The sequence below is a fragment of the Felis catus genome, chromosome B4, assembly GCF_018350175.1.
Source record: "Felis catus isolate Fca126 chromosome B4, F.catus_Fca126_mat1.0, whole genome shotgun sequence".
Taxonomy (NCBI): Eukaryota; Metazoa; Chordata; class Mammalia; order Carnivora; family Felidae; genus Felis; species Felis catus.
The window spans coordinates 44,468,838-44,496,164 of record NC_058374.1 but is presented as its reverse complement, the minus strand read 5'-3'; the positions used below and the strand labels follow the sequence as shown (position 1 = coordinate 44,496,164).

The 27,327-nt window shown below is 40.4% G+C and overlaps 1 protein-coding gene across 12 annotated transcripts; it reads left to right on the top strand.

The window, feature by feature from the left end:
• The first annotated feature begins 18 nt into the window (after positions 1–18).
• On the top strand, positions 19–26,960 carry CLEC1A (C-type lectin domain family 1 member A). 12 transcript variants are annotated; one of them, XR_006600534.1, is made up of 9 exons: positions 21–341; positions 12,472–12,570; positions 13,907–14,083; positions 18,650–18,801; positions 20,728–20,846; positions 21,907–22,588; positions 25,311–25,413; positions 26,116–26,182; positions 26,716–26,960. XR_006600534.1 is itself a non-coding variant. In XM_019834497.3 (7 exons), exons 1-6 carry the CDS (start codon positions 227–229, stop codon positions 22,055–22,057), a joined length of 813 nt encoding a protein of 270 aa, XP_019690056.1. In that variant the 5' UTR covers positions 19–226; the 3' UTR covers positions 22,058–22,104; positions 26,116–26,960. The 12 variants fall into 12 exon arrangements, 5 of the variants coding, with proteins under 5 accessions (XP_019690056.1, XP_011282081.1, XP_023112537.1 ...); XR_006600536.1 differs by lacking the exon at positions 25,311–25,413 and having other exon boundaries at positions 19–341; positions 21,907–22,104; XR_006600535.1 differs by having other exon boundaries at positions 19–341; positions 21,907–22,104; positions 26,116–26,960.
• Positions 26,961–27,327: the final 367 nt, after the last annotated feature.

Genomic DNA, 27,327 nt, shown 5'->3' with positions numbered 1-27,327 from the left:
TATTTCCCCTCTGCCTGAGCAATTTGGCATTCCGCGTACAAGTTCCCAGGAGAGGGGCTGGGCCTCTCCAGGCAGGAACTGGAGCCAGAGGCTTCCCCTGCTACTCGCTGGGATAGAAGAACATCAGGAATGACTTTCAGTGCAGTAGTTCCTGTGGTGCTCGCAGAAGCCACGCGGCTTGGGTGCAATCAAACTGCGGCCCAGCCTCATCCCTGCAGGAATCCAGATGCAGGCCAAGTACAGCAGCACAAGGGACATGCTGGATGACGATGGGGACACCGTCGTGAGTGTGCATTCTCGAGCCTCGTCTCCAAGCCAGCAGCCAGAGGCTGGACGCAAAGGTACTCTGCCTCCCGGAGTGCAAATTGGCAAGACCCTTGGGCGATGCATGGGATGAGCTCTGTCTCTGGGGAATGTGCCACATGAGGGAAAGAGAAAGCGTTTCCATGATTGATAATTACCTGTCACTGTGCACTTTCCACAACTTGCGTGCCTTGTATATGAACGTCTGAAAAACTAAGCTCAGTACGAACAAAGATGTTTATTTTTCTAAGATTCTATCGTGAGCACAGTGGTTTGCAGTTAAGGGTGTATTGTGTTTACCAAGTAGGGATAAGTATACAAAGGTGAGATTGTATGTGGAATTAAAGCAGCATTTCTTCTCTTTCCCGGCTTCCCATGAAGGCCAAATCCAATGCTGTTCTATTTACCATCTGCGATCCGATCTGGGAATTCGCTGGTTTGGGACTCGAGGCTTTAGAAGGAGTTTTCCCAGCAGACACAGCAACCTGGGTATTTTGTCATAATTCTGCATCTTGAAGTTGTGAGGCCTCGGGAGAGTCATGTCAACATCAGGTGTTGGTTTTTATCATCTGTGAGATGACGTGGGATTAAAGTAAATGCTTTCTAAGGTCCCCTTAGCTTAATTCGGTGATTCGATGATCTAAATAGTGGCCTCAGATACAATAACATCCCATTCCCTTCCCTTTTGTTCTACTTACTACCAGAATATTACTGAGATGGTTGAAGTGAATTATAAAAATATTTAATCTTAGTTACATTTCTACCTTAGTTAAGTTTCTACCTTATGCTTCTATTTCCAATAACTCACTTTCTGACATAGCAATAAAAATATTTTTTTTCAGTCCATAGAATTCATATACAGAGAGAAGGATCTTATATCCTGGGCAACTCAGTCAATGTAAGGCGAAATGTGACGAGTTCTAGTGGAAAGACCTCACAGCGTAACACAGAAAGAGGTTCTTTTTTTTTGTTTTTTGTTTTAATATTTACTTATAGGAGACAGAGGGACAGAGTGCAAGCAGGGGAGGGGCAGAGAGAGAGAGAGAGGGAGAGAGATACAGAATCTGAAGCAGACTCCAGGCTCCGAGCTGTCAACACAGAGCCCGATGTGGGGCTCGAACCCACAAAGCGGCAGGATCATGACCGGGGCCGAAGTGGGATGCTTAACCGACGGAGCCACCTGGGCGCCCCAGAGCCAGGTTCCAATATCAGCTGTGCTGCTTACAGACTGGGGTATTGGACAAGTCACTTAAGTATTCTGGGGCCTCAATTCCTTCATTTATAAAATGTTAGCGACAGTAAACACGTATACAGTGAGCGTTGTGTGCCTCAAAGTATTTTAAGCACTTGTGTATATGAAACTTCTATTTTATAGAGTGGCTGGGGTTTAAGGTTGAGAAGTTATGTAAAGTCCTTGGCATACCACAGACATACCTGTGTGTTTCTTTTCAGTATGCCATTCCTTGAGAATTCCTAAGTGTTCTGTTTAACATTTTTGTGTTAGTCTGCATCAGAGAGATTCTTTTTTTTTTTTTTTTTTTTTTTTTTTTGAGACAGAGAGAGACAGAGCATGAACGGGGAGGGTCAGAGAGAGAGGGAGGCACAGAATCTGAAACAGGCTTCAGGCTCTGAGCTGTCAGCACAGAGCCCGACGTGGGGCTCGAACTCACGGACGGCGAGATCATGACCTGAGCCGAAGTCGGAAGCTTAACCGACTGAGCCATCCAGGCGCCCTTGCATCAGAGAGAATCTTAATCAGTGACGGGATCGTAGTATGTCCTTCTCTTTTGGCCACACTCAGGTTTTCTTCACTTCTATAAATCTGGACACATATGTTTTCACCGTTCCCTTCCACTTCTCCTTTATCAGATAACTTTGAGGTTTTCTTCCTTTCCTTTATTAAACCTTTCCATTCAGTTTCTGTTCATTGAATGATCACCACCTGAGACTCACTAATGTGACTGTATCTTATTCTTTTCTTTCTACGACACTATGTACTAAGTTGTAAGAAGATACTGGGGACTTCTAGCCTCCTTGATGTGAAGCAAAGTGACAACTTTGGGATGTCAGTTTCTGTAGCCACCGATTATGAGCCGCACGATCCGATATGTTTTCCTCCAACAAATCCTGTGAAGAATCAGCTTTCACGGCTGTGGTTTTAAGTGGCTTGTGTATAACTTCAGTTTTCATCTTTAACTAGAGCCAGGAACTCACAAAGATCAGTGATCAGCATAATCAGGAACAGGGTGGACAAATAAGTTCTGCCGAGCTAGGGGGTGGAGAGGTAGGTGGGGCAGGATAAAACACTTAGTGAAACATCTGGCAACCTTTCCCTTAGAAGGGGAAACTGAAACAGTAGGAGTAGAGGTTACAAAGAAGTGTCTTGAAGACAAATCTCTGAAAATAGTTATCTTGCCCTTGATGTATGATACTTCGTTTTTACCTTGTGCTGATGCAAATATTTAAAGGGATGTCACGGTTGAAGTTTAATTATTTCTTAGGAAAATGATCTGATATAATTTTACTATTAAAAATAACAGAGCAAAGGAAGGGCATGTGGGTGGCTCGGTTGGTTAAACATCCGACTTCGGCTCAGGTCATGATCTCGTGGCTTGTGAATTCGAACCTGCGTTGGGCTCTGTGCTGACAGCTCAGAGCCTGGAGCCTGCTTTGGATTCTGTGACTCCCTCTCTCTCTGCCCCTCCCAGCTCATGCTCTGTTTCTCTTTCTCTCAAAAATAAACAAACATTAAAAAAAGGAGAAGAAGGAGGAGGAGGAGGAGAAGGGGAAAAATACCAGAGCAAAACTCACTCCGGGAATATTTTGGCGATGCAGAAGATTTAAATTCTTATGATTGGAAAATTAATTTTTTTCTCTAAAATCAATAAAAATAAATTATGTCCACTCGTTTATTTCCTCGATTTTCATTTTTTTCAGTATAAAAGTTATGTTCATCTTAAAAAATGCTAAACAATTCAGAAGATAAAAAGGAAAAGTGAAAGACAATGTCCTCATACCTTCTTTCTAAAAACTTATGTTCAAGGTTACGTTATGCCAGGCATATTGCAAGGTATGCCAAATACGATATTGCAAAGTAATAGCAAATATAATATGATCCCTGTTTATGAGGAAACTTAAAGTTTTGTGTCTTCTTCAATTTCTATCATACACTTTCTATAGTTTTCAGTATCCAGATCTTTTACCTCTTTGGTTAGGTTTATCCCTAGGTATTTTATGGTCTTTGATGCAATTGTGAAGGATGCAATAATGCTGACTTGAAGGAGAACATGCACCTCAATATTTATAGCAGCTCTATCAACCACTATCAACCAATTTGTTGATATTGGCTATCGACCAAAAGCCAAATTATGAAAAGATCCCAAATGTCCATCAACTGTTGAATGGATAAAGCTGTGGTTTATATACAGAATGGAATACTACTTGGCAACAAAAAAGAATGAAGTCTTGCCATTTGCAACGACATGGATGGAACTGAAGGGTATTACATTAGGCAAAATAAATCACTCAGAGAAAGACAGAGGTATTTCACTCGTATGTGGAATGTGAGAAAGCCAACAGACGAACATAGGGGAAGGGGAGGACAAATAAGATAAAAAGAGAGAGGGAGGCACACCATAAGACACTCTTTAAACACAGAGAACAAACTGAGGATTGCTGGAGGGGAGACAGGTGGGAGGATGGGCTAAATGGGTGATGGGCATTAAGGAGGGCACTTGTTGGGATGAGCACTGGGTGTCATATATGAGAGATGAATCACTGGGTTCAGTTTCTGCAGCCAAGACTGAGCTGTATGTTAACTAACTTGAGGAAAGAAAGAAAGAAAGAAAGAAAGAAAGAAAGAAAGAAAGAAAGAAGAAAGAAAGAAAGAAAAAGGAAGGAAGGAAGGAAGGAAGGAAGGAAGGAAGGAAGGAAGGAAGGAAGAAAGTTCCACATCATATGAAAACAAAGCTGGGAGGGTTTAAGGGGTTAGGGGCATGATAGGCAGACAGACACATGACAGAAAAGCCACGGAGGGCATAAGTAACTTTGTGTTTTCAGAGATCTGTAAGCACTGCGTTCTGGCTGACGGCTAGAGTTGGAGAGAGGGGAAGCTGACAAGAGCTAGTATGGAAAGGTTAAAAGGGCCTGTTATGTCATATTGAGGTATTTTCATTCCAATTCAGTACAATAAGCTCACAGAAGGATTTAAACAGGGAGTAACGTAATCAGTTTTGTGTTTTTAGAAAACCATCTAGGCTGCAAAGAGGTAGGTGCATTGCAGGAGTACGAAACTGCACGAGCTAATACCTAGGTAGTTAGCATTAGCTAAGTGTGAGATTAGAAGAACCTAAACTGAAGTAGTGTGAGAATGAGAAGGGGGAATCAGACGCTGAGGAGATAGAGTTTAAAGAGTTGGTGACTGGTTACAAGTGGAAAGACAAGGAAAGAAAGAGCACAGGCTGATTAGGTTCCACCGATGTTCTGTAGATGGTGTTGCCAACAATTGGGGTAGAAACTCCGGGCAGTTGGAGTTGCCCAGACACTTGGATGTGTTGCAAGTGGGGTGCAAGTAAGGATTTTGAGCTACATATGTATGTGAGAATTGTTGACATCTTGGTTAGAATTAAACTTTCTGAGGATGAGCAAGGTCACTGAGAAGGAGAATGGAAAATGAAAAGACAAAAAAACCCGAAGGAATAGAGTTCCGAGGAGAGAATCAGGGGCAGGATGGATGAGACGTTCCAATAAAAGCTACTGATAATGAATGGTAAACAGTGGCAGAGGTGGACCAGCAGAGAGAGAGACATTAAGGAAGCCAACAAACAATAACTTCAAGAGAAATGGAAAAGTCAATGGTGAATTTTAAAAATAATAAATAATAGGGGCGCCTGGGTGGCTCAGTCGGTTGAGTGACCAACTTTGGCTCAGGTCATGATCTCATGGTTTGTGAGTTCGAGCCCCGCGTGGGGCTCTGTGCTGATGGCTTGGAGCCTGGAGCCTGCTTTGGATTCTGTGTCTCCCTCTCTCAGCCCCTCCCCCACTCATGCTCTTTCTGTCTCTCTGTCTCAGAAATAAATAAACACGAAAAAAAAATTTAAATAATAAATATTGCAGAAAATGCAAGCAAAAGGAAGGCTAAAAACAATTTATTGTTTTAGCAATAAGAAGAAAAATAGATTATTGGTAATTTTTAATACCAGGACTTTGGAAGGAACCTAGTTAAATAGGAAAATAAACAATTTGTCATTTTCCTTTTTAAATATTTCTCTCTTTTTGAGGAGTTAGCTGTAAAGAGAAAAGATCAAGTGTCAGATCTGAGGTACTATGAGTTTGCGCAAGTGCATTTGAAAATTATTTATTATTATTATTATTATTTTTAAGAGTCCAGTGAGGCATTTTATTTGCATGAACGTATTCCATCCCTAGAAGAAGAATCCCAGCATTTACCCTCCTGTGTGTTTTCATCATGCTTCCTCTGATAGGCCAACGTTCCAACAGAAGACTATAAACCTATCAAAAGAAACTGAAGACGTATTAGGGTTTAAGAAAAAAACATAAAAACACTTTAATGATACATTTATGTTCTACTTTACCGCTGCTTACGTTCATTACAATATTCTCAAATTTTTCTAGCTTTTTAGCTTCCCTTCCTCAACTAAAGTGTCACTTACGTGCCATGGCATAAATCACATCTCACTGATCCAACAAATCTTTAAGGCATACCTATTTAACATCAAGCAAGATGGTAGGCATGGAAGGCTATTATTATTATTATTTAAGCGAAGTATCGTCGACCCAAAATGTTTCATCGGTTTCAGCTGTGCAACTTAGTGATTTGACAAGTTCACGCTCTGCTCCCCACAAGTGTAGCTGCCATCCATCGCACACGATGCTATTGCAATCGCACTGACTGTGTTTCCCATGCTGTCCCTTCCGTTCCTTGACTTAGTCATTCCATAACTAGACGCCTGTACCTCCCACTCTCTTTCACTCATTTTGTCCACCCCGTCACCTGCCTCCCGTCTGGCAACCGTTTGTTTTCCGTACATTGATGAGGAGAGCCGATTTTTAGGTGCTTGGAGAAGTGGAAGGAGTAATGGGCATCAATTACAAGAAAATGGCAGGTAACGCTATTGAGGATGTGTAGAAGGCCACCAGAGCAGATAGGGATGAACAAGTTCCTGACTGTGTTTACTCATGTGAATATCCTTGAACGAGGTGACGTTTGCTCTTGGCAGAGCAAGATGGGCACTAGTAGTGAGGAAGACGCAGGCAGGGACAAAAGCAGATAGGTAAGAGCTAGCCTGGGGCAGTGTATTAGTGAGTAAAATTAAGAAAGGCAAGAACTCAGAGGGAAAAGGTGAAGTATTACTTTTGGATGGGAATTTAGATCAGGATAAGATCATTGGGGGAATCACCCGCAGAGTCAAACGCAATGAGAAGGTAGATTAATGGGCTGAGACATAGTCTTCAAAGAAAAGGGGCATATGAGGAGGGACCTTTGGCAGATGAAGCTAAAACGTTGGATGGGATCCTGCTACGCAGGGTCTTTTATACCAAGAAGACTTGTTTTTCCTTTAGGAAGAACTTAAACTTGCATTTGGTGGCCGAGTGGGGAAGGTATGATTTAAGGTGGCTATTTCTGAGGTGTTTCACAATAAAGAAGTGAAAAGTAGTAGGTGGTAAAACACTAGAGTCTTTCCATAATTCCATACGGAACTGCCATATAAGGACAAATATTGATGTGGGATCTGTTGGGAGGCTAGGAAGATGATTTTAAAATTTCAGCCAAATTTCATTGGCTCCTTCACTTACTAGCTGTGCAAACTTAAGCAAATTTAGCAACTCCTAGATACTGCAGTTTTTAAAAATCCAAAGGAAGGTTAAAAATAGTGCCCTCTTGGGTAGTTTTTGGACGAGTCAAATGAAATATGACCACATAATACACTCAGTAGTTGTCATCATCAAAAGCTGTGTGTCCTTGGGTAAGGGGACTCGCCCCTCTAGGACTCAGTGACCTGCCTGTAACACGGGGATCATGAGGAGTATCTACTCACAGGGGGTTGTAAGATATGAGATAATGCATAAGGCATTTATCTTAGTAACTCAAGGAGTGTTAGCAATCTTTATGAGTAGCGATGTTATTTTTGAATTGTGTTTCATAAGTGAAACTTCTTAATTAAGATATAAAATTGACTCACCTAAATTTTACTCAAAAACATATGTGTAATCGACTTTCTAATTGCAGTGAGTTAAAAACTCAATGATATTCTGCAAACAGGTTATACATTTTTAGATGCATATTCTTTTGAAATGATAGGAAGAATAACATCCATTTACTTTTAGAGAGAATGAAAATATTAAATAGGATTTGAAATAAAATCATAAGATAATGAAAAACTGCGTTTTCATGAACACTGAAAAATATTCTCAACTCACGGCCCCTCAAATATTCTCCCAGAGGAGATTTATTCTGTGCCCAATGGGAGGAGTAAGGAAACAAAAAGAAGTTGCTAAAAAGACAACATTGGAAATTTGAAAGTCAGATATCTAAGCGGCAATATCTCATGATTAAAAAACTTTAAAAGTAATTTCTGAAAGATGATGCACCTTGCCACCGGTCTAATTCGCCTCCGTTATGTCTGTGAGTCCCGGTAAAGGAGAAGTCTACAAAGTGTGCTGTTAAGCATGATCATGTAATCCTGTCTCTGGCCCTAGTTTGCCATGTGGCTTTGTGCAAATTATTTAGATTCTCTGTGTCTTTTCCAGCTTTTATTATGCTTTTTCTTTCAGAGGCATACTAAAAAACTACATCTGGTAATACAGGTGTCATTTCTTTTAAATTTTTTTTCAACGTTTTTTATTTATTTTTGGGACAGAGAGAGACAGAGCATGAACGGGGGAGGGGCAGAGAGAGAGGGAGACACAGAATCGGAAACAGGCTCCAGGCTCCGAGCCATCAGCCCAGAGCCTGACGCGGGGCTCGAACTCACGGACTGCGAGATCGTGACCTGGCTGAAGTCGGACGCCTAACCGACTGCACCACCCAGGCGCCCCCAGGTGTCATTTCTTATAGGCCCTGGGAATGGAGCCTTTCTTTCAAGGGAAACTCCCCCCTTCTGATGCCTGATGAAAAAAGAGTAACTAACCGGTCAAGGATGCCAACTCTCTTCATCTACAACGTTTCTTATAATTACAAAGGAATTTGCCTTCCAAACTTGACCTCAGCACTGTAGCCTTTCATAATATAGTTATAGTAAAAAGATACAGGAAAGAGGTGTTTGTTTTTTTTTTATATATATATCTCATTATTCTTAAGGATGTTTATACCATTCCTTGCCCTGTCCACACCTTTTTCTAAACATGCCTCAGGGGACAGCACAGGGGTTCTCTTCCAAAAAATAGAACCACGATAAAGCCAAGCCAAACTGAAGCACCTCCCAGGCAGTTGTTTTTTTTTTTTTTCTTATTTCAGGGTGGAGGTGGCCCCTAGAGACAGACCTCATTTTATGATCAAGACACTTGGAATAAAACTCAGGAATATTAAACTTAGAAAAATAGAGGGAAATATAACATCAAAAAAAAAAAAAAAAAGGAAGGAAGAAAAAAAAAGAAGTGGAACTTTCAACTCCAAGGGCTTTCCATTACGGAAGCCCGGTTTCCTGGGAAAAGAGCATACCTCCTGTAGAAACTCCCTAGGGTTGTGTTTTTCTGAGTCTTGAGATAAACAGGAAGAGATTGTGAATACTGAGAGAGGGAGGCAGGGAGAGAGAGGGAAGGAGGGAGGAAGGGAGAAAAGGAGGGAGAGAGAGGAGAGTCAGAGTAGAAAAATTTCCAAATGACCAGGGAAAGATGATTCTTTAGAAGGGAATTTTTATAACCTTGTTCCTTAGCAAAAGATATAGACTCCTGCTTTTGTCTTCTGTCCTAGAGACAATCTTAGGAAAGGTGATGTATTTATTCTTTACATGGATATAATTATTATTAGATAATATTCTAATTTGTTAAGTCCATGCCCTCGCTTTACAGTAAAGGTTTAAGATTCTTCTTTTTTATTCTTTCAGTAGAAGATCAACACCTCTCTTGGGCCCCGATATTATACAAGGAAGAGCAGGTTTCTTAAGGGATAGTTTGGTTGATTTCTATAGTTTTTCTTTCTGTTTACCTTCTTATTATTTATAATTTGGACCAGGGAAATATTAGTCATAAAAAAGGAACAGCATTTAAGAAATAGTTTATGCCTTTCAGAGTGTATTAATATAAATAGGTTTCAGCAGGAGTAGATAGGTATATGACAGATATTTATATATAATCTGCACCTTCCTTCCTTCCTTCCTTCCACATTAATTGAGCTGATTTCACCTGATGTTCTAGGTGCTAGAACTGATGTTTTTCTAGTGACTAAATAGACAATAATCTTCTTCAAAACGGAGCTTACTTTCTATTGGGGTAAGACAGATATAAACCGACAGAAACGAGTAAGATATATAATATATTTGATAGTATTAAGATATATAGAGAAAAATAAAGCCATCATGGTGGTGGGTGCACATATGGGCTAGTACCTCTGGAATCCAGAAATCTCCACTTATTTAAGGTTTTTTTGGCCATAAGGAACTTTAAAAAGACTTAGGGTTTGGAGAGGATGTTGAGCATCAGCTATATTCTGGCTTCTGATAGCGTTCTTTTATGTTCTGTTGATTTGAGATACTCTTAAGTCAATGCCCTGACAGTCCAACAATTTCCAGGAAAATTTAGACCAAATCACATAGGCCAGTTAATCAAAGGAAATGGGGAAGAAAGCACATCTCTCCAATATCTGTTCCTGATTCAGAATCTCACACAAGTCAGTGAATAGAAACCAGTATGGCTAGAAGATGAATTTAGCTGAGTCCACCTTCTGCTGTCAGAAATATGGCTGAAAACGCAATAGATTTTTAAAAATCAACAATGTTTAGGGTGCCTGGGTGGCTCAATCGACTAAGCGTCTGACTCTTGATTTTGGCTTAGGTCATGATCTCCCTGTTGGTGAGTTTAAACCCCCCCTCAGGCTCTGTGCTGACCTTGCTTGGGATTATCTCTCTCTCTCTCTCTCTGCCACTCCCCTGCTTACACTCCGTCTCTCTCAAAATAAATACCTAAACTTAAAAAAGAAATGAACTCCTGGACCTCTTCCAAGGGTGCATCATCTAAATGGAAAGTTGAGGAGCAGGGAGTAGCCTGCCAATTAATTATGCAGGAGCAGAGGCGGAGCTAACACAGGTTAACACAAAGGACAAGTTTGTTTCAAGGTTAAACAGAGGCCACTGTGTGTAGAATCTTTGAATGAGGGGAGAGTAGTTCAGAAAAGAATGAAAGAACTAGGTAGGGTCCGGAAGAACAAGACTCTTGTAGAATTTTATTTTAAGTGCAAAAAAGCTATTGGAAGCTTTTAGGTGGGGAAATAACATAATCCAATTTAATTTTTTTAATTTTTAATTTTTTAGTTTTTTAAATTTTTTATTATTTTTTTCTTAACGTTTATTTATTTTTGAGACAGAGAGAGACAGGGCATGAAATGGGGAGGGTCAGAGAGAGAGGGAGACACAGAATCTGAAACGGGCTCCAGGCTCTGAGCTGTCAGCCCAGAGCCCGACGTGGGGCTCGAATCCACGAACCCGGAGATCATGACCTGAGCCGAAGTCGGATGCTTTAACCAACTGAGCCACCCAGGAACCCATAATTTTTTGTTTGTTTTTAAAGAGCAATCTGAGTCTTCATGAAAAGTCATTTGAATTTTATTCTAACTGTAATGCAATTCAGTGGAAGTTTTCATGGAGGTGATTGTTAGTAGAAAATAAGATTCACAGTTTAAAATATACCAATACCAATGTCAAAACAATTATCTATCTTATTTTGAGAGACAGACAGAGAGAGAGAGGATCCTAAGCAGGCTCTGTCCTGCTAGTGCAAAGCCTGAAGCAGGGCTCACATTAGGACCTGAGCAGAAATCAAGAGTCAGATGCTTGACTGGATGAGCCACCCAGCGCCCCACACATTCGCTAGTTCTACACCATCATTACTACTTATCATTCCCTACTTGGAAATAAGGTGTAACACAAATTACACCTAGAATACACGACCTAGAATACATGACATGGAGGACTGTGTCAAAGAGGAGATGAATTCAGATGTCTTCAACCTTTTTGTTTTAGGACCTGACCTAACATTCCCAATGAAGGGAAACACAGTTTCAAGGAAGCCTCAGCGTTTTATTGAGGGTTTTGCTCTTTCTTTGTTCATTTTAATCACGATGCTAGATGCCACACGTTCGGGGGGTGGGGGGGGGTGGGGGGGTGGGGGGGCAGCGACTTCCTTGTAGGATACCACAGGGGTCATTCCGATCCAGAGCTAGCCTCAGCAGGTGACGGGTTCCCTGTCGACTCAGTAGCTCCTCTGCAATTACCACAAAGCACGACTGTGGGGGTGCAGCATTTATTATTTAACTGTTCTAAATTGAGATAGCTTAGACTCATCCTTGAGCCCCTGATGATCACGTTTCTTGACGGTCCATTTTGACAGGGATACAAATGAAGTGAACGAACACAATCCTTACAGGAAAGGGGCTTTCAACAAAGAAATCCCCGAAAGCAAACAGTAAAATGATCACTTCTCATTAGTCATACGCAGTTTGCTTTTCAGAAGAAACACGATGCCGGAACGTGGGGGGAGGGGGGGGAGGGGCGATGCGTCGCGAAAGTAACAGCACGCTAATTTCACCTCTCCTCTGCTGGTGTGAACAACAGTTCCTCGCTGAGGCAGTTCCATGTCTTTCATAACTCTGATTTTGGCAAAAAGAAGGTTACACAAACCAACTGATAAAAGATACTGGCAATGCGTTGCTCGATGCAGCGCAAAGTAGAACGGGCGGGGGGGGGGGGGGGGGGGGGGGGGAAGGGCGGCGGAACTCAGTGGGGCCGGTGAAGGATTCCCGCTGTGTAAGTGAGGCTTGGCAGTGAGCCTTTTAACAGCATTCCTGAGGATGGAGGGCGTGTTATCTAGTCCCTGGTTACTGTTTTCCTGCAGAAGGGGTTCCTTCCCAGAACCAGCTCTTCTCACTTGCCCGCTGGTGGCAGAGATCCCGAGGAACAAAAAGCGAAATCCTGCCTTTTCCTTTGTTCCCTGCAGGGCACCGGCCTCCCTCTTCAGTTTGGCGTCCAGTGGCCCTGACCCTGCTGACTCTGTGTTTGGTGCTGCTGCTTGGGCTGTTGGCCCTGGGGCTTGTGTGTAAGTCTGCGCTCTGACGTGGGGGGAGGGTCTTGGTTCTAAGGGTTGTCTGGGATGAGAAATACTTTTATGATTTTTTTTTTACTTTAATTCTAACCCTAACCCTAACCCCATGAGTACTTCAGTGTACCTTATTCTCAAGCACCCATGTAAATGATGAGTAGTGAAAGAAACATTAAGATGCAGCAATCGCTTGCCAGCTAGACTTTTACATTCCGTTTGAGATCGAGCAGGGTTTTGTCCGTTTCCATGCCGATATTTAAAATCAGCAATTTTTAATGCATGCATGATTTAACCCTCTTTTATCCTACAAAAGAGTAGAGGCAGTGGTTTTTGCTCTTAGTAGGCATGACTCAGCAGGCTAATACAGAGGGAAGAGATTTCATTGATGTCTACCCCCTCAATATAAGGAGGACAGACTAGGTCCTTAATGACCACAGTATTTTTCAGAAAGCCCAGGAAGTTATAGAATCATTTTGCAAAATCTTGTGAAAACCAAACAAGGAAACATGCGTGTGGAAAAGTCTTGAAATTTCAAACCAGGAAGGACAAGTTCAAAAACTAAAAAAGCGAAGTGGGTGAATTTGCTTCATGAGATTGAGACCCTATAGTAAATGTTTCCTGAGCAGTTGAAGAAGGTGATTCAAGACATCGTAAGTTTTTAAAATTAAAAAAATATATATTTCTCTTTCTACCATGGCCTCCAAAGTTTTAATTCATTTTGATATAATTTGTTTCATGACCGCCATGACTTTTAAGGATATGAAGCAACTTTCATGATTCATGAAGGACTTTTCTACTTAGATTTAGAAATCTGAAATCTGGAGTTTAAGCCTAAGGGTTGGTTGAAATTTTCTAGACAAGAGATATTAAGGATGTTGCTTGTTCTCACTGAGCCCAGTGGGAATCCATAAAACTATGGAAATGATAATAGGACTACTTTAATGACTGAATGAGATAACAATATATGCTGATTGTCCATAGTCAACATACTAATCATTAGATGAGTGGATTTGTGGTTTCAGGTTAAGCAGTGCTATAAGTGTAGGCACAAAATATTTATTGAGTAGTGAATATGGGTGAAGATTTTAGTCCTGAAGTTAGAAACCGTTATTATGATTCTACATTGTCAGATCAAAAGACGGAGTTTGAGAAATTAAACTGCTTGAGACAATGCAATTTATTGTGTACTGCAGTTCAAACTTGAATGCACGCGATATGAAAGCTCAAAGCATGAGATCTTAAACGGTACAATGTTTTTTCTTCCCCATATGTAAAAAGGGGAAGTAGAAATGAAGAAACCAGCTGTCCAGTCTGACTTGGTAACTCGGGTTAGTTTTCCAGTTCTACCAGCTTTCCAACACTCAGCAAGACAGCATTTCTGACAAGGAAGAAAGATTGGCGAATCTCTCCCGACAGCTGCAGTCTCTCCAGACAAAGAACAGGAAGCTTGCAGAAATTCTGCAGCGCGTGGCTGAAAAACTGTGTCGTGAGCTCTATAACAAAACTGGAGGTGAGTCCTGTTCACTAAGCTCCCTCCGCCCTCAGGATATCTGTCATGGTAGAGCTGACTTTCCCAACCATGTACCTGGGAGTCACATAATATTCAGTTTGTTGTCTGGCAAACATAATAAAGAATTTGGGTGCCTCCCATCCCCAGTTACTGGATCATTTAGTTCAGGTACCTCTGTGTTATAATATTAAAAAGATTCTTCAAATTCAGACATTTAAAAAAACATTTTTTTAACGTTTATTTATTTTTGAGACAGAGAGAGACAGAGCATGAACAGGGGAGGGGCAGAGAGAGAGAGGGAGACACAGAATCTGAAACGGGCTCCAGGCTCTGAGCTGTCAGCACAGAGCCCGACGCGGGGCTCGAACTCACGGACCGTGAGATCGTGACCTGAGCCGAAGTCGGACGCTTAACCGACCGAGCCACCCAGGCGCCCCTCAAATTCAGACATTTTAAACAATAAAAACAATTAACGTTGAATAGCCAAGATAATAGTGCACGTAAATAAAATACAGAGTTATTTCTTAATTTACCTTGGCACATAAAGAGCTGAGAGTAGTATACATTTCGTAATGAGTTTATAAATCTTTTCTCACTGAGAAGTTAATGAGCTCGTAACTATAGTTCTCCCATTTTAAGAACCACACTGGCATCAGGTTAAAAATGCTGATAAACGGTATGGGGGCACCTGGGTGGCTCAGTCGGTTAAGTGTCCGACTTCGGCTCAGGTCATGATCTCATGGTTTGTGAGTTCGAGCCCCACGTGGGGCTCTGTGCTGACGGCTCGGAGCCTGGAGCCCGCTTCAGATTCTGTGTCTCCCCTTCTCTCTGCCCCTCCCATGCTCATGCTCTGTCTCTCTGTCTCTCAATAATAAATAAACAATAAAAATTTTTTTTTAATTTTTTTTTTTCAACGTTTATTTATTTTTGGGACAGAGAGAGACAGAGCATGAACGGGGGAGGGGCAGAGAGAGAGGGAGACACAGAATCGGAAACAGGCTCCAGGCTCTGAGCCATCAGCCCAGAGCCTGACGCGGGGCTCGAACTCACGGACCGCAAGATCATGACCTGGCCGAAGTCGGACGCCCAACCGACTGCGCCACCCAGGCGCCCCAACAATAAAAATTTTTTTAAAAATGCTGATAGGCTGAGTCAAATCACAGTCATTTAAATCCACTCTGCCTTGTCTGGGTACCAGAAATCTGCATTGTGGTGATGATGACAATGCCAGTGATAGATGAGCCATGCTTTGATGACCACAAGACCGGAAGCCTCATCTCATTCCCAGGCCTTTTTCTCCTGTCTTTTTTGGGTTTCATCATGCCTAACTCTATTCCAGTTAGTCTTCTCTTCTGTTCTCATTGTGTGAGCACAGGAAGCAACCCACATTTCGAGTCTACTTTTTATTTTTCTTTCAGGGACTTTACATTGGGTTGAAGTCTTCCTCCTCCATACGGGTATCACTTCCCACGCTAACCAGACAGCCAGACTGCGTGGTTAGCCAGTAAATGGCACCCACGTGCACGCCTCCATTTCTCTAGGCGACTCTTTTCCGCATGACTCATGGCCTCACTGGTCACGATTTTCTTTCTTTTGTTTTTCTTTGTTAACTTTCCTGAGGAATAGTTGACAAATGTAGTTGTATGTATTTAAAGTAGATAACGTTACGGTTCGAGGTACACATACATTATGCAATCATACTCAAAGTCAAGATGATCAGTGCGTCTAACCACCTCATAGAGTCTTGATTTTTCCTTCTTGTGCTTCCGACAACCCGCTGTATGTTGTCTTCTATGGTGGGCACTGTGCCTTCGAAAGGTAATCCAAGTTTCTCTGAAACCGGTGGTTTCTGGGATTTACCGCTAGCTGTATAAAAACAAACAGAAAGCTGGATATGCAAGTAAACCATGCCTCCCTTAAATATAAAATCTACCCGCCATCTGTTAACGGTATCCCTTATTGCCATGAAAATGTCCATATAGCTTTGGTTTGATGTTCGTTCTCAGTTTTATTCTGATGCTCTCCATTCCTTTCCCATTATCCATCCATCCATCCATCCACTCTCCCATTCAGCTAAGATTTATTGAGCACTGACTGATGCATGCCATGCAACGTATACACAGATTTCTGCCCTCGTAGACCTCTTGCTCTATTGGGGTGGTGGTAACAAATAGACTTAAAAACATAAAATAAGATGATCAACTTGTCCCAGTGTGCTGGAAACTTTTCCAGCTTTAGTACTGAAAGTCCCACATTTTGGGAAAGCTCAGGTTTCAGGCACACAGGAAAGGGTTGGTCAAACTAAACATAATCTATAAGAAGGTAATCAATCCTATGGAAAATAAAGTAGATAAGGCATGAGGCATCAGGGATTTAGGGATGGTGGGTTGCTAATTAAAGTAGGGAGACCCTGAATTCCTAATTAAGGTGAGGGTATCGGAGCAAAGATTTGAAGCGTTGGGGGAGTTAGCCATGTAGATAATATGGGGAAAGCACCAGCCAAGGAGGTTCTGGAAAGAACCGGAACAGGAAGCGCAGGAGCCCTCAAGTGAATACAACTGCCTGTTCAGGGAATGATAAGGAGCCTGTGTGCCCAGGGCAGAGTGAGGGAGCGGAGAACTAATAGGAGATGTGGTAGTGATTATTTATGGCGTTAGGTGACATGGTAAGGGGTTTGGCCTCTATTTTGGGCAACATAAGGATCCACTGCAGCATCTCCGGCCAAGGAAATATATATCTGACATGAGTTTTAAAGGCTAACTCTGCAAATATGTTGAAAATAGACTGGAGGAAGGAAGAGTGAAAACAGAGAAATGACATCAGAAATGGCTTTTGCAATCATCCAAGAGAGCGATGATGGTTCCTCAAACTAGGATGTTATTAGTGGAGATGAATGAAGGATGGGATAAAATGGGAGGTGAGAGAAATAAAGGAGTCAAGGATACCTCCAGAGATTTTGGACAGTGCAATTAGGGGAGACGTGATCAAGTGAGATGGGGCAGAATTCTGTAGTTACGAGGGGGAAGGTTAGAAACCAAAAGAACACTGTTTTGGGCCTGTTGAATTTGAAGTATCATATGGATATCCAAGTGGAGAGCTGAGTAAGTAGTTTGCTATAAAGTCTGGGCCAGAAATATCCACTAACTTATGAAAAATCTCCCAAATTATTTACTTATTTAAAACTTTGTTTTACCTTAAGAAATATTTCACATATACACACACAAAAAAAATGCAAACAATAACATCATACCCATTAGCATATTGACCATTTACATTGTAACATGTTAACATTTTGACACTGGGTTGTTTTTAAAATAGATATATTTTTATGGAATGATTGAGTTCCCATACCTCCATAAGGATTGTGGTTACAAATATCTGTTCTCAAAAGCCCAAGGCCATGTACCCTCACCAGTGTTAAAACCATGGCTTTCAGGGAGTAGTTCCTACACTTATAACCTCTACCCACATAGTCCTTCTCACCCTTGACCTGTGCACTTACCTTTTCCGACTGTGGGGCCCATCTTAATTTCTGACATGTGGAGATTTACCCTTTGAATTCATACTTTGCTTAGTACTTATGCTTTTTTTTTTCTTAAATTTTATTGACTTTTTTTAGAATGAGAAAAGAGTCCATATCTTATTGGTATATATTGCATTTAAAAAAAAAAAGCCTTTGGGTGCCTGGTTGGCTCAGTCGGTTAAGCATTGGACTCTTGATTTCAGCTCAGGTCATGATCTCATGGTCATGATCTCATGGTCATGAGCTGAGCCCCTCGTGGGGCTCTGTGCAGGGCATGGAACCCGACTGGAATTGTCTCCCTCCCTCTGCCCCTTTCCTGCTTGAACACGTGCATATGCACATGCTCTCTCTATATAAAAAAAAAATTTTTTTTTTACAATTATTCAAGAGAATTTTGAGGAAGAAAAGTATGGAAGCTTCAGTTGTTTCTTAAATACCATGCATAATGAAAAGCTCTTTATGAAACTGAATATTCTCTGTTACATATGGCAAGAAGCAATTCCAATCATTCATTGCTAGGTTCCAAACTCCATGAAAGCAGGTAGTGTCTGTTTTCATTTTTTTTTTTTTTTAGTTTTTTTTTTTTTAACGTTTATTTATTTTTGAGAGCGAGAGAGGGAGACGGAGAGAGAGACAGAGAGAGCACAAGCAGGGGAGGGGCAGAGAGAGAGGGAGACAGAATCGGAGGCGGGCTCCAGGCTCTGAGCTGTCAGCACGGAGCCCAACGCGGGGCTCGAACTCACGGCCCCGGGAGATCATGACCTGAGACGAAGTTGGATGCTTAAGCAACTGAGCCACTCAGACGCCCCTGTTTCAATTCTCACTGGATATTCTCAAATTCCACCGTATATTCAGTACCAGTAACAACTCGTGGCACATAGAGGGTGTTCGGTAAACCTTTGTAGTTATCATCACCTGGGTAACTAAATAAGAGAAAGGGCATCAATTCTCTCTGGAGTCATCACGTACTATATAACTTCAGGAAAGGAAAGAAGGTAGACCTGGCTAGAAAAATAACGTATCAAAATCGGTTTCTTTCCAAGAACACAGATGCAGCCCTTGTCCAGAAAAATGGAAATGGCATGGGGACAAATGCTACCGATTCTGTAGAGACAGCAAGAGTTGGCAAGGCTGTGAATATTTCTGCATTGCAGAGAACGCCACCATGCTGAAGATAAACACGCAGGAAGTGCTGGTAAGATCCTGAGGCTTAGTCGGCGTGTGAATTGTTTGTAAAAGGAGGTCTTTCAAAGCGCCGTATAGGAAGAATCTAAGGAGTCAATGCAATGACCGTTATGTATTTATCATTGGTTTAGCGGAGGTCTCGGCCCAGAGTAAGTAGTTTATCCACAAAGGATTATTTAATTGAAATAAAAGGCCACCTCACTATGCAAACTCTTAACATCCCTCTGGTTACACCCGAATTCCTACCTACTTTCTGAAATCTGTGATGAATAGAACTCTGCACTGTCTCTTATCCACTAAAATAATATTTGTATCCTTTCTTGACAGCTCAATTTAAGCAGAAAGGGAGGTAACTTTATTTGACTAAGACAATGTGTCCTACCATAAGCCCATCTAATTTTTCTTATTCTGTTTGTTTCCCCCACCTCTTGTACATACTGAGGACTCAGGTATATAATTGAACTGTATTATATATAATGGTAGGCAATATCGTGAAAGTTATACAGTGATTTTTCTCTCATGCTTCATATCCTTGTATATATTTAAATCATTTCCATGTGATTTATATTCAGAACTTTTAATTTGAGGGATCTACCCTTCAGTCGGAAGTATTTCAACTACACTTCTTTCGATAGGCCTACTCGATGACTATTACTTAGTGATAGTTTCGCATACACTGCCAATAATCTTTTCTTGAACAAACATGTGCCATTAACTAACTGAAGGGTTGAAGACATAAAAAAATGTGTGTGTCCTTAAGGAACTCATAATATAGTGGAAAAGAAGGACATAAAAATGGATAATTATCACAAATTTATATAATTTCTATGCTATCAAGAGTGAGACTAGATAGAAGGAAGTGAATAACTTAAAAACATTTCAGTATAGGGGTGCCTGGGTGGCTCAGTTGGTTGAGCGTCTGACTTCGGCTCAGGTCATGATCTTGCGATTTGTGAGTTTGAGCCCCACATCGGGCTCTGTGCTGACGGCTCAGAGCCTGGAGCCTGCTTCAGATTCTGTGTCTCCCTCTCTGCCCCTTCCCATGCTCATGCTCTGTCTCTCTCTGTTTCTCAATAATAAATAAATGTTAAAAAAATAAAAAAATTTCAATATAGATATTAGGGAAGAAATATATATGAGTATATATGTATATATAAATACTATACAAAAATATAAATAGACATACACATATGAAAAATTTCTCTGCCCTTCCTTGTCTGAGACATAAATCATCTTTCCAAATTTTCTCTTACATCTTTTTGCATTAAATTATATTCATTAGTCTTTTCTCCTTCTGGGTCAGTCCCTGTATAAAGGTTATTTTTCCCATGTTTACACTTGTCCTTCCATATTCTTCCATTTCCCAGAATTACTCCCCATCTCTTTGTAAATCTGCCTCTCATTTTTTTATATAAGCCTTAGTATTTGTGACTTGCAAATAATGGGTCATTTATAAATCTTGGTTGATGCGATTCATGGTTTCAGAATATCAGTATATATTCCATAATTATTTTTTTTTAATTTTTTTTTAACGTTTATTTTTGAGACAGAGAGAGACAGAGCATGAATGGGGGAAGGTCAGAGAGAGGGAGACACAGAATCCGAAACAGGCTCCAGGCTCCGAGCTGTCAGCACATAGCCTGACGCGGGGCTCAAACTCACAGACCGTGAGATCATGACCTGAGCCGAAGTCGGCCGCTTAACCGACTGAACCACCCAGGCGCCCCTATTCCATAATTATTAAGACAAGATCAATTCTTTAACTTGGCCAAATTGACCTCCCCGCAGACACTTTTTCTCTCAAGGGCACTATCACCTATGTGGGGCAGGACTCATGTGTTGTTCTTGTATTAAAAGTGTTGGCTGGCCCTACACATCTCTGTGTATAGGGTGTAACATCTCTAAAGCTAAAGATTTTCTTGTGTGCCTTTCACAGGAGTTTGCCATGCCTCAGAGCTACTCTGAGTTTTTCTACTCTTATTGGACAGGGCTATCCCGCAATGGCAGCAGACAGGCGTGGCTATGGACCGATGGAACCCCGTATTCCTCTGAACTGTAAGCCTTCAGACCATTTTGTGGGAAAAGCATTTAATAGAGAGGGTTTGCTTGCGTCACAGGGTCCAACAATTGGGTTCAATCAGCATTAGTCGAACATCTGCTTTGCACTGGGTGCGGAGTTTGTAAGAGGATGGACCAAGACGTTCAAAAATAAAACATAGTGCTTGCTTTTCAATGGCTTATAAACCAGTGAAGGAGACCTACAAACTGTTAGTGAAACAGTGGGGGCAGTTCCCCGTCTGGATGCTTTCAGAGTGTTTATCTCAGGGCCTGAAGTCCCTTGGAGTTATCGATACCCGGAGACAATATAAGACCTCAGATTTCTTGGCTTTCTGGGTAGTGTAATAGGGAGCGCATATTTATTTATTTATTTAATTTTATTTTTCATTTAATTAAATTAATTTATGTTTTTAATATGAAATTTATTGTCAAATGGGTTTCTATACAACACCCAGGGGAGCACATCTTTAAAAGTACAGTTTCTGAGACTAGATTTGCTGACGTTGTAAGAGTAATATTATCAAAAATTACTTTTACTTATGTGAGCACTTAGATAGGATTGTCGTGGTATCTTCTGAAACAGGTAAATGTAATACCTATCCCCAAATATATTACAGTCTAAAGCCACGTTCGGACAGATACCTTTCCTCTCTCTATATCGTACAGGATATCTTCTCCCAGGAGGTAGGACGTAATCAGTGTAATCATTTTTTTTTTTTTAATTTTACAGTTAATTAAACTGAGTCGCAGATGATTTCTCAGATGGTGGTAAAATCATAGGATAAATTTGATGGATTGTAGCATGCATCCTAGTTTTAATTAGAAACAGCTTTTGTTGCTTTAGATAAACGGATGCTTCCAAGAATGAGTATGGAAATTGAGGGGCTGAAAGTAAGAGCTTGGTGACCCCGTCTTCGCAGTAAATTCATTCTGCGTGTCTATTCTACAATTTTGTCAAGCGAGGGATACTCCCTATGTACTCTCTGGGTATTTAACATTTCACTTTAGAAGTAAACTATGATTCAATTAACCTTTTTTTTTTTTTTCTTTCTTCAAGGTTTGAGATTAGAATAGATTTCACCAGCCTAAGAAGCAGGGACTGTGTGACCATCCTCAATGGGAAGGCTTTCTCAAAGGACTGCAAAGAGTTGAGGCGGTGTGCGTGTGAAAGAAGGGCTGCAGCAGTGAAGCCTGAGAGCCTCCATTAGCCTCTCTGAGCCATTACGTGGCGGTGATTGACTCTTCCGCCATAAAGGTGATGTCAAGCTCCCTTCAGGGAAATTGAAGATCAGAACAAAAGTCAATTTCTTTATGGGCACCTGTAATAATTTGGTTTCAGTTCCTTTTTTTCTCCTATTGGAGCCGTGTTTGTACAACAAAGCAGCAAAATGATTTGAGCCAAGCAAGGTCATTGCAAAGGATATTCGAGACGTTGGGAAATGGGAAAAAAGGAGGAAAGGCAGTTTCTCTGACAGGTACAAGAAGCACTTGCCTGTTTCCTGCTCAAGATCGCCAGCATTTCTGAGCTTGGGTTCATGCAAATGTTTATGAGTCACAAAGAAGTCCTATCTGCATACCACCCACCGGTCGCAGACTTTCGTAAAGTTGTAATCTACCTTCTTGACCTAGAGATGCTTTCCAGCGTTCTTCCTTCTCATCATCTAATATCATCTGCCTTTTTCCATGTCTTCCTTAATATTTGGAGAAGTGAGAAACTTACAGAAGTAGAGGAAATAAAGGTGTGTAACATTCTTTACTCCAAAGGTCAAGTAGACCATGAGAAATTAGCAGTCATTTTCTATACAACGTTCTTAAATACAGAACTAATTCTTTCTGTTTCTGTTTGCTTCAGTCCGTACTTTTCCCTTCCTACTCTCTCAATAAAGCCCCCATCTGCCATGTCTAGGGCTTGCTTCCCACTGGGATAACTCTCTTTATTAGAATCTTAACTTCTTATGAACATACCTCCCCCTGTTCACTTAAGACTCCAACAATTATCTCCTTTCCTGAGGAATTTCTTCCAAGAAAGAAATATTCTCAGCTCAGTTTTGTATCCCAGTTACTGCCCCGATCCTCCCTTCAGAGAGATTGAAGACCAGAACAAATGTCAGTCTCTTTATGTGAATCTAATCATGTGAGTCTTTAGTCAGTTCCGATTTTCTTCCATTTGATCCATGCTTATGCCTTTCAGGTACTGAAGATTTAATAATAATAAATGTAAATAATGTGAAATGTATGTGATTTGAGAATAGATTTGTGATTTGGGAAATTTTCAGCGTGGAGATGTTCTTCAAACTATGATAGCAACCTGTGTTTTGGTTGTTTGTGCCTTACAGAGAGTTTGTAGGGACTGTACAAGAGTACTGATTATTTGATCACTGGAAGAAGATAAGTCCTTGAGAGGCACACTGATTTCAAGAAGGTGATTTTAGCACTTTCCCGAGATGAAATCTTTTGAGGCAAGCTGGTCATCAACACATGACTAAAGATAAGTCAGGGAAATTTTAATAGGTTGAGTTATCCAATCAGGTCCTGGAAAGGGGAAGAGAGACTGTGACATTTGCACACATCACTGGTTTGTTTTGTAAGCATTCCTTTCTCAGGAAGCCAATATGCACAATCATAACAGGGGTCATGGTAAATAACACCATCACAACCACTGACTGTTGGTGTATGGAAAAATCAATTTTAAGGGTTTAATGCTAGAAAGGATCATCTATTATAAATCTTTATTTGTCAGCAGTGGAAACTGGGGTGTTTTAGTTTTATTTTCAGTAAGCATCTATCTATCTCATGGTAAAATGATATTAAGTTAGCAATCATGATAAAGAGAATATTTCTGTATTCATTTTCACAAGACTGCATTACTTAGCAATCACTACTTGTGGATTTCTTACTTATGAGTTAATTTTCTTTTCAATTTTCTGTCGATTCGTCAGGAAATGTCTTCAGCGTTGAACAAATTTTGTCTTGATTTATTGTGTTGTGCAAAAATAAATGCACTTGGGGCCATAAAATGAGATGTTTTAGATCCCCTATACTGATTCATTATTGGGCAAATCACTTTACCTCATGAAGTTTATTTCATTAAGTATGAAGTGGAAATGTTTGTAATTTTCTCGTGGTGCTGTTGTTAGCTGAACTGGGGTAAATATGAAATTAGTTTTACAATCTTAATGGCAATATGAAATGTAAACGACATTAACAACACGTAAAAAAAGGATTTAGTGTTTTCTTTTAAAGTTTATTTATCTATTTTGACAGGGACACTGCGAGCGGGAGTGATGCAGAGAGAGAGAGGAAGAGAGAGGATCCCAAGCAGGCTTTGTGCTCTCAGCAGGGCTGGATCCCATGAACCATGAGATCATGATCTAAGCAGAAACCAAGAGTCGGATGCTCAACTAACTGAGCCATCCAGGCACCCCTATTTTTTTTTTACATAAGGGACTACAAAAAAGCATAAGCAACCCTTTTTGGATATCTGTATTCTTTAGTAAATTATCGAGAGGCACTTACATTAGGAAGATGTGGATATTACCAAATGTTTTTTATGATGAGTGCAGATATTTAATGAATGTGATTAAAATAGGAAAAAAGGGAAAAAATAGCATTTATTTGACATTCTTGCTATTCTTAACCCTATTTCTCTCCTATTTGCCCTCGGTCCCATCATCTGTATCACAAAACTTGCGACACTGATCACAATATGAGCAGATATTTCAAAAGAACAGAAACATAGTAGGGCACAACATTTTCTCCCCATTTTAAAAAATATTTAAGAATAGGAAATAGGGGCTCTTGGGTGGCTTAGTTGGTTAAGCATCAGACTCTCGATTTCAGCTCAGGTCACTATCTCATGGTTCATGAAATTGAGCCCCGCATCAGGCTTCCCGCTGAGAGTGGAGCCTGTTTGGAATCCTCTTTCTCTCTTTTTCTCAAAAAAAAAAAAAAAAAGAAAAGAAAAAGAAAAAGAATAGGAAATAATCATGACGTGAACTTAGACATGTGATTTGCTAAGACATGTTTCCATGGATAATCAGAAAAAGCAGCACCGCGTGAATTAATTTTTGGCTCGTGAAAACTTTTTCTCTTCCAGGCTTTTGTGTGGTTAGTTAATTCTGAAGAAATTTCAGGAAAAGTCAAACGAGGAACATAGCCTTTCCTGGTAGATCTGAGTTCCCTAGGGTACACAATGAGTTATTTCTTTTCCTGAGGATATTGAACCGCTTTTAAAACTTATCAACAGGAAACAGATCATGAGCCCTGTAATAGCAGGAAGAGTGAGAAGTGTAAGGGGAGCTTTTACATTGGAGACATAAGCGCTTATGAAATAAGGAGAAGACTCTAGTAGATTGCCTTGGGTTTGGCCTTAATATTTGTTATTTATTTATTTATTTATTTTGAATACGAAATTTATTGTCACACTGGTTTCCCCATGACACCCAGTGTTCATCCCCACAGGTGCCCTCCTCAATCAACTACTTTGTAAAGGGATTCTTGTCATTTTCGCAGAATGCAAAAGCCATCGTGATTTTATTTACAGTGTACATAACTTTTTTACAAGGTGCGTTGTATGAATACGTTTTTAGGATCTGCTAATATTATTCTGTCAACATTACTATTCTCATGTTTTCCTTTTTATACGCTTAATGTACTTTAACCATAGCTTGTAACAAAGCTTCTTTACATTTATAGGACAGGGTTTTATGTTTCCTTTCCTCCTTTTTCTTAAAGCTAACTTGGATTTCAATGAGATGGATGAAAGATATCCAATTGAGTATTGGTGAGACCAACATATAAAACTCGTTATCTCTGTGCCAAGGCCCAATCCCTTACCAGTGCCTGGAAAAAGACCTTGATATTCTGGGCCAAAAGCAATCTGCAAGAAAAAAAAAAAATTCCACCCGTAATATCTATGTGCAAAGCAGTATTGCCACTGAGGAAATTTGTAGGGTCCTATGCCAGCTGCACTGTAGACAAGATTCTGGCTTGTAAATTATGCATCACATATTGATGGAATGACATCAGCTGAAGGATGTTTGCCTTTGGCTTCATTGTACGTTTTCTTAACAGAGTTATTAAATGCTTCCTATCCTTTCCGTAAACAGAGTTCCATGACAATACTCTGAAGAATCTTGAGACAGTCAAATTGTTATTGTTTCTCGTTTATTCCAGGTTATTATATTCAACCGCCAGCTGTCAGCTGTGAAAACCAAACACAGGACTCAACTTATACTGTGTTTTCTGTGCTATTTTCCTTTTCCAGGTTCAGCAGAAAATTCGAGAAAAATCCCTGTTATTGAAAAGCCCACCGTTTAAACTCCAGGTCAAGGGTAAATTAAAAAAACAAAATAGGGGCGCCTGCGTGGCTCAGTCCAACTTCGGCTCAGATATGGTCTCACGGTTTGTGAGTTCAAGCCCCACGTCGTCTCTGTGATGACAGCTTAGAGCCTGGAGCTTGCTTCTTGTCTCCCTCTCTCTCTGTCCCTCCCCCCACCCAAAAAATAAATAAACATTAAAAAAGTCAAAACAAAACAAAACAAAACATGAAAACATGCTCTTCCCATCCTTAAAGGACCTTATCCTTCAGAGGTCACCTTTTACAATAGACTTCTAGGTTCATTTAAGTTATTTCCACTAGCCTCAGTGGATTTATTTTGTTTCACTTTATTTAAGCGGTATCTTTATTGTAAAGAGAGATGCGAATCTAATGGAGCTCAGCCAGTCCTTGTGAAAAATGAAAAGTTAAATAAAATTATATTGAATTTAGCAGGTATTTGATGAGAATTTACTGTGTAGCAAGTTTTACTAAGGATGGTAAACAGAAGTAATGTAGTAATAATTGGCGAATTTTTCTTTCCTGTAGATTACAAGATACTTTCATATCTTGTGTCTTGGCAACCAGCTGATCTATGTACAAGGAGCCTGCAGACCTGGGATTCAGATTGTCTATAGATTTATTTGAAGAGAGTCATTAACTTTAAAACAGATATTTTGTCTAGACAGTTGCTGACATTTATATATAAACTTTAGCTTCTCAACATTCCTGTAACCCGAGCAGGAAAAAGGGTCATGTTGATCTGGACTACATTAATAAAGTTGATGCCTACAGATGACTAGTAATTTACTCCAGATAATAATAATGAGCACTGATATAGTGTCAAACTCTAGGAAAGGCAATAGTTTCAGCAATTAACATACATTAATAATTTAATTCTCAAATAATATTTTGAAATAAGTCCTATTACTATTTTACAATGAAGAAATTGAGGCACAGAGAGATGCAGGAACAGTGGAATGTTACTTGTCCAAAAAAGACCTCCAGATGGCCAGCAGACATGAAAAGATGCTCAACATCACTCGTCATCATGGAAATGCAAATCAAAACTGCCATGAGATGTCACCTTACACCTATCAGAATGGCTTAAATCAAAAGCACAAGAAACAAAAAATGTTGGCAAGGATATGGAACAAAAGG

What these genes read in the sequence shown, in the direction of transcription:
- CLEC1A (XM_019834497.3), top strand. Translation starts at nt 227, where the DNA reads ATGCAGGCCAAGTACAGCAGCACAAGGGACATGCTGGATGACGATGGG. An exon ending in GTTGGCCCTGGGGCTTGTGT is followed by an intron (nt 12,571 to 13,906) that starts GTAAGTCTGCGC and finishes AACTCGGGTTAG; the next exon opens with TTTTCCAGTTCTACCAGCTT. An exon ending in ACCCCGTATTCCTCTGAACT is followed by an intron (nt 20,847 to 21,906) that starts GTAAGCCTTCAG and finishes TCTTTCTTCAAG; the next exon opens with GTTTGAGATTAGAATAGATT.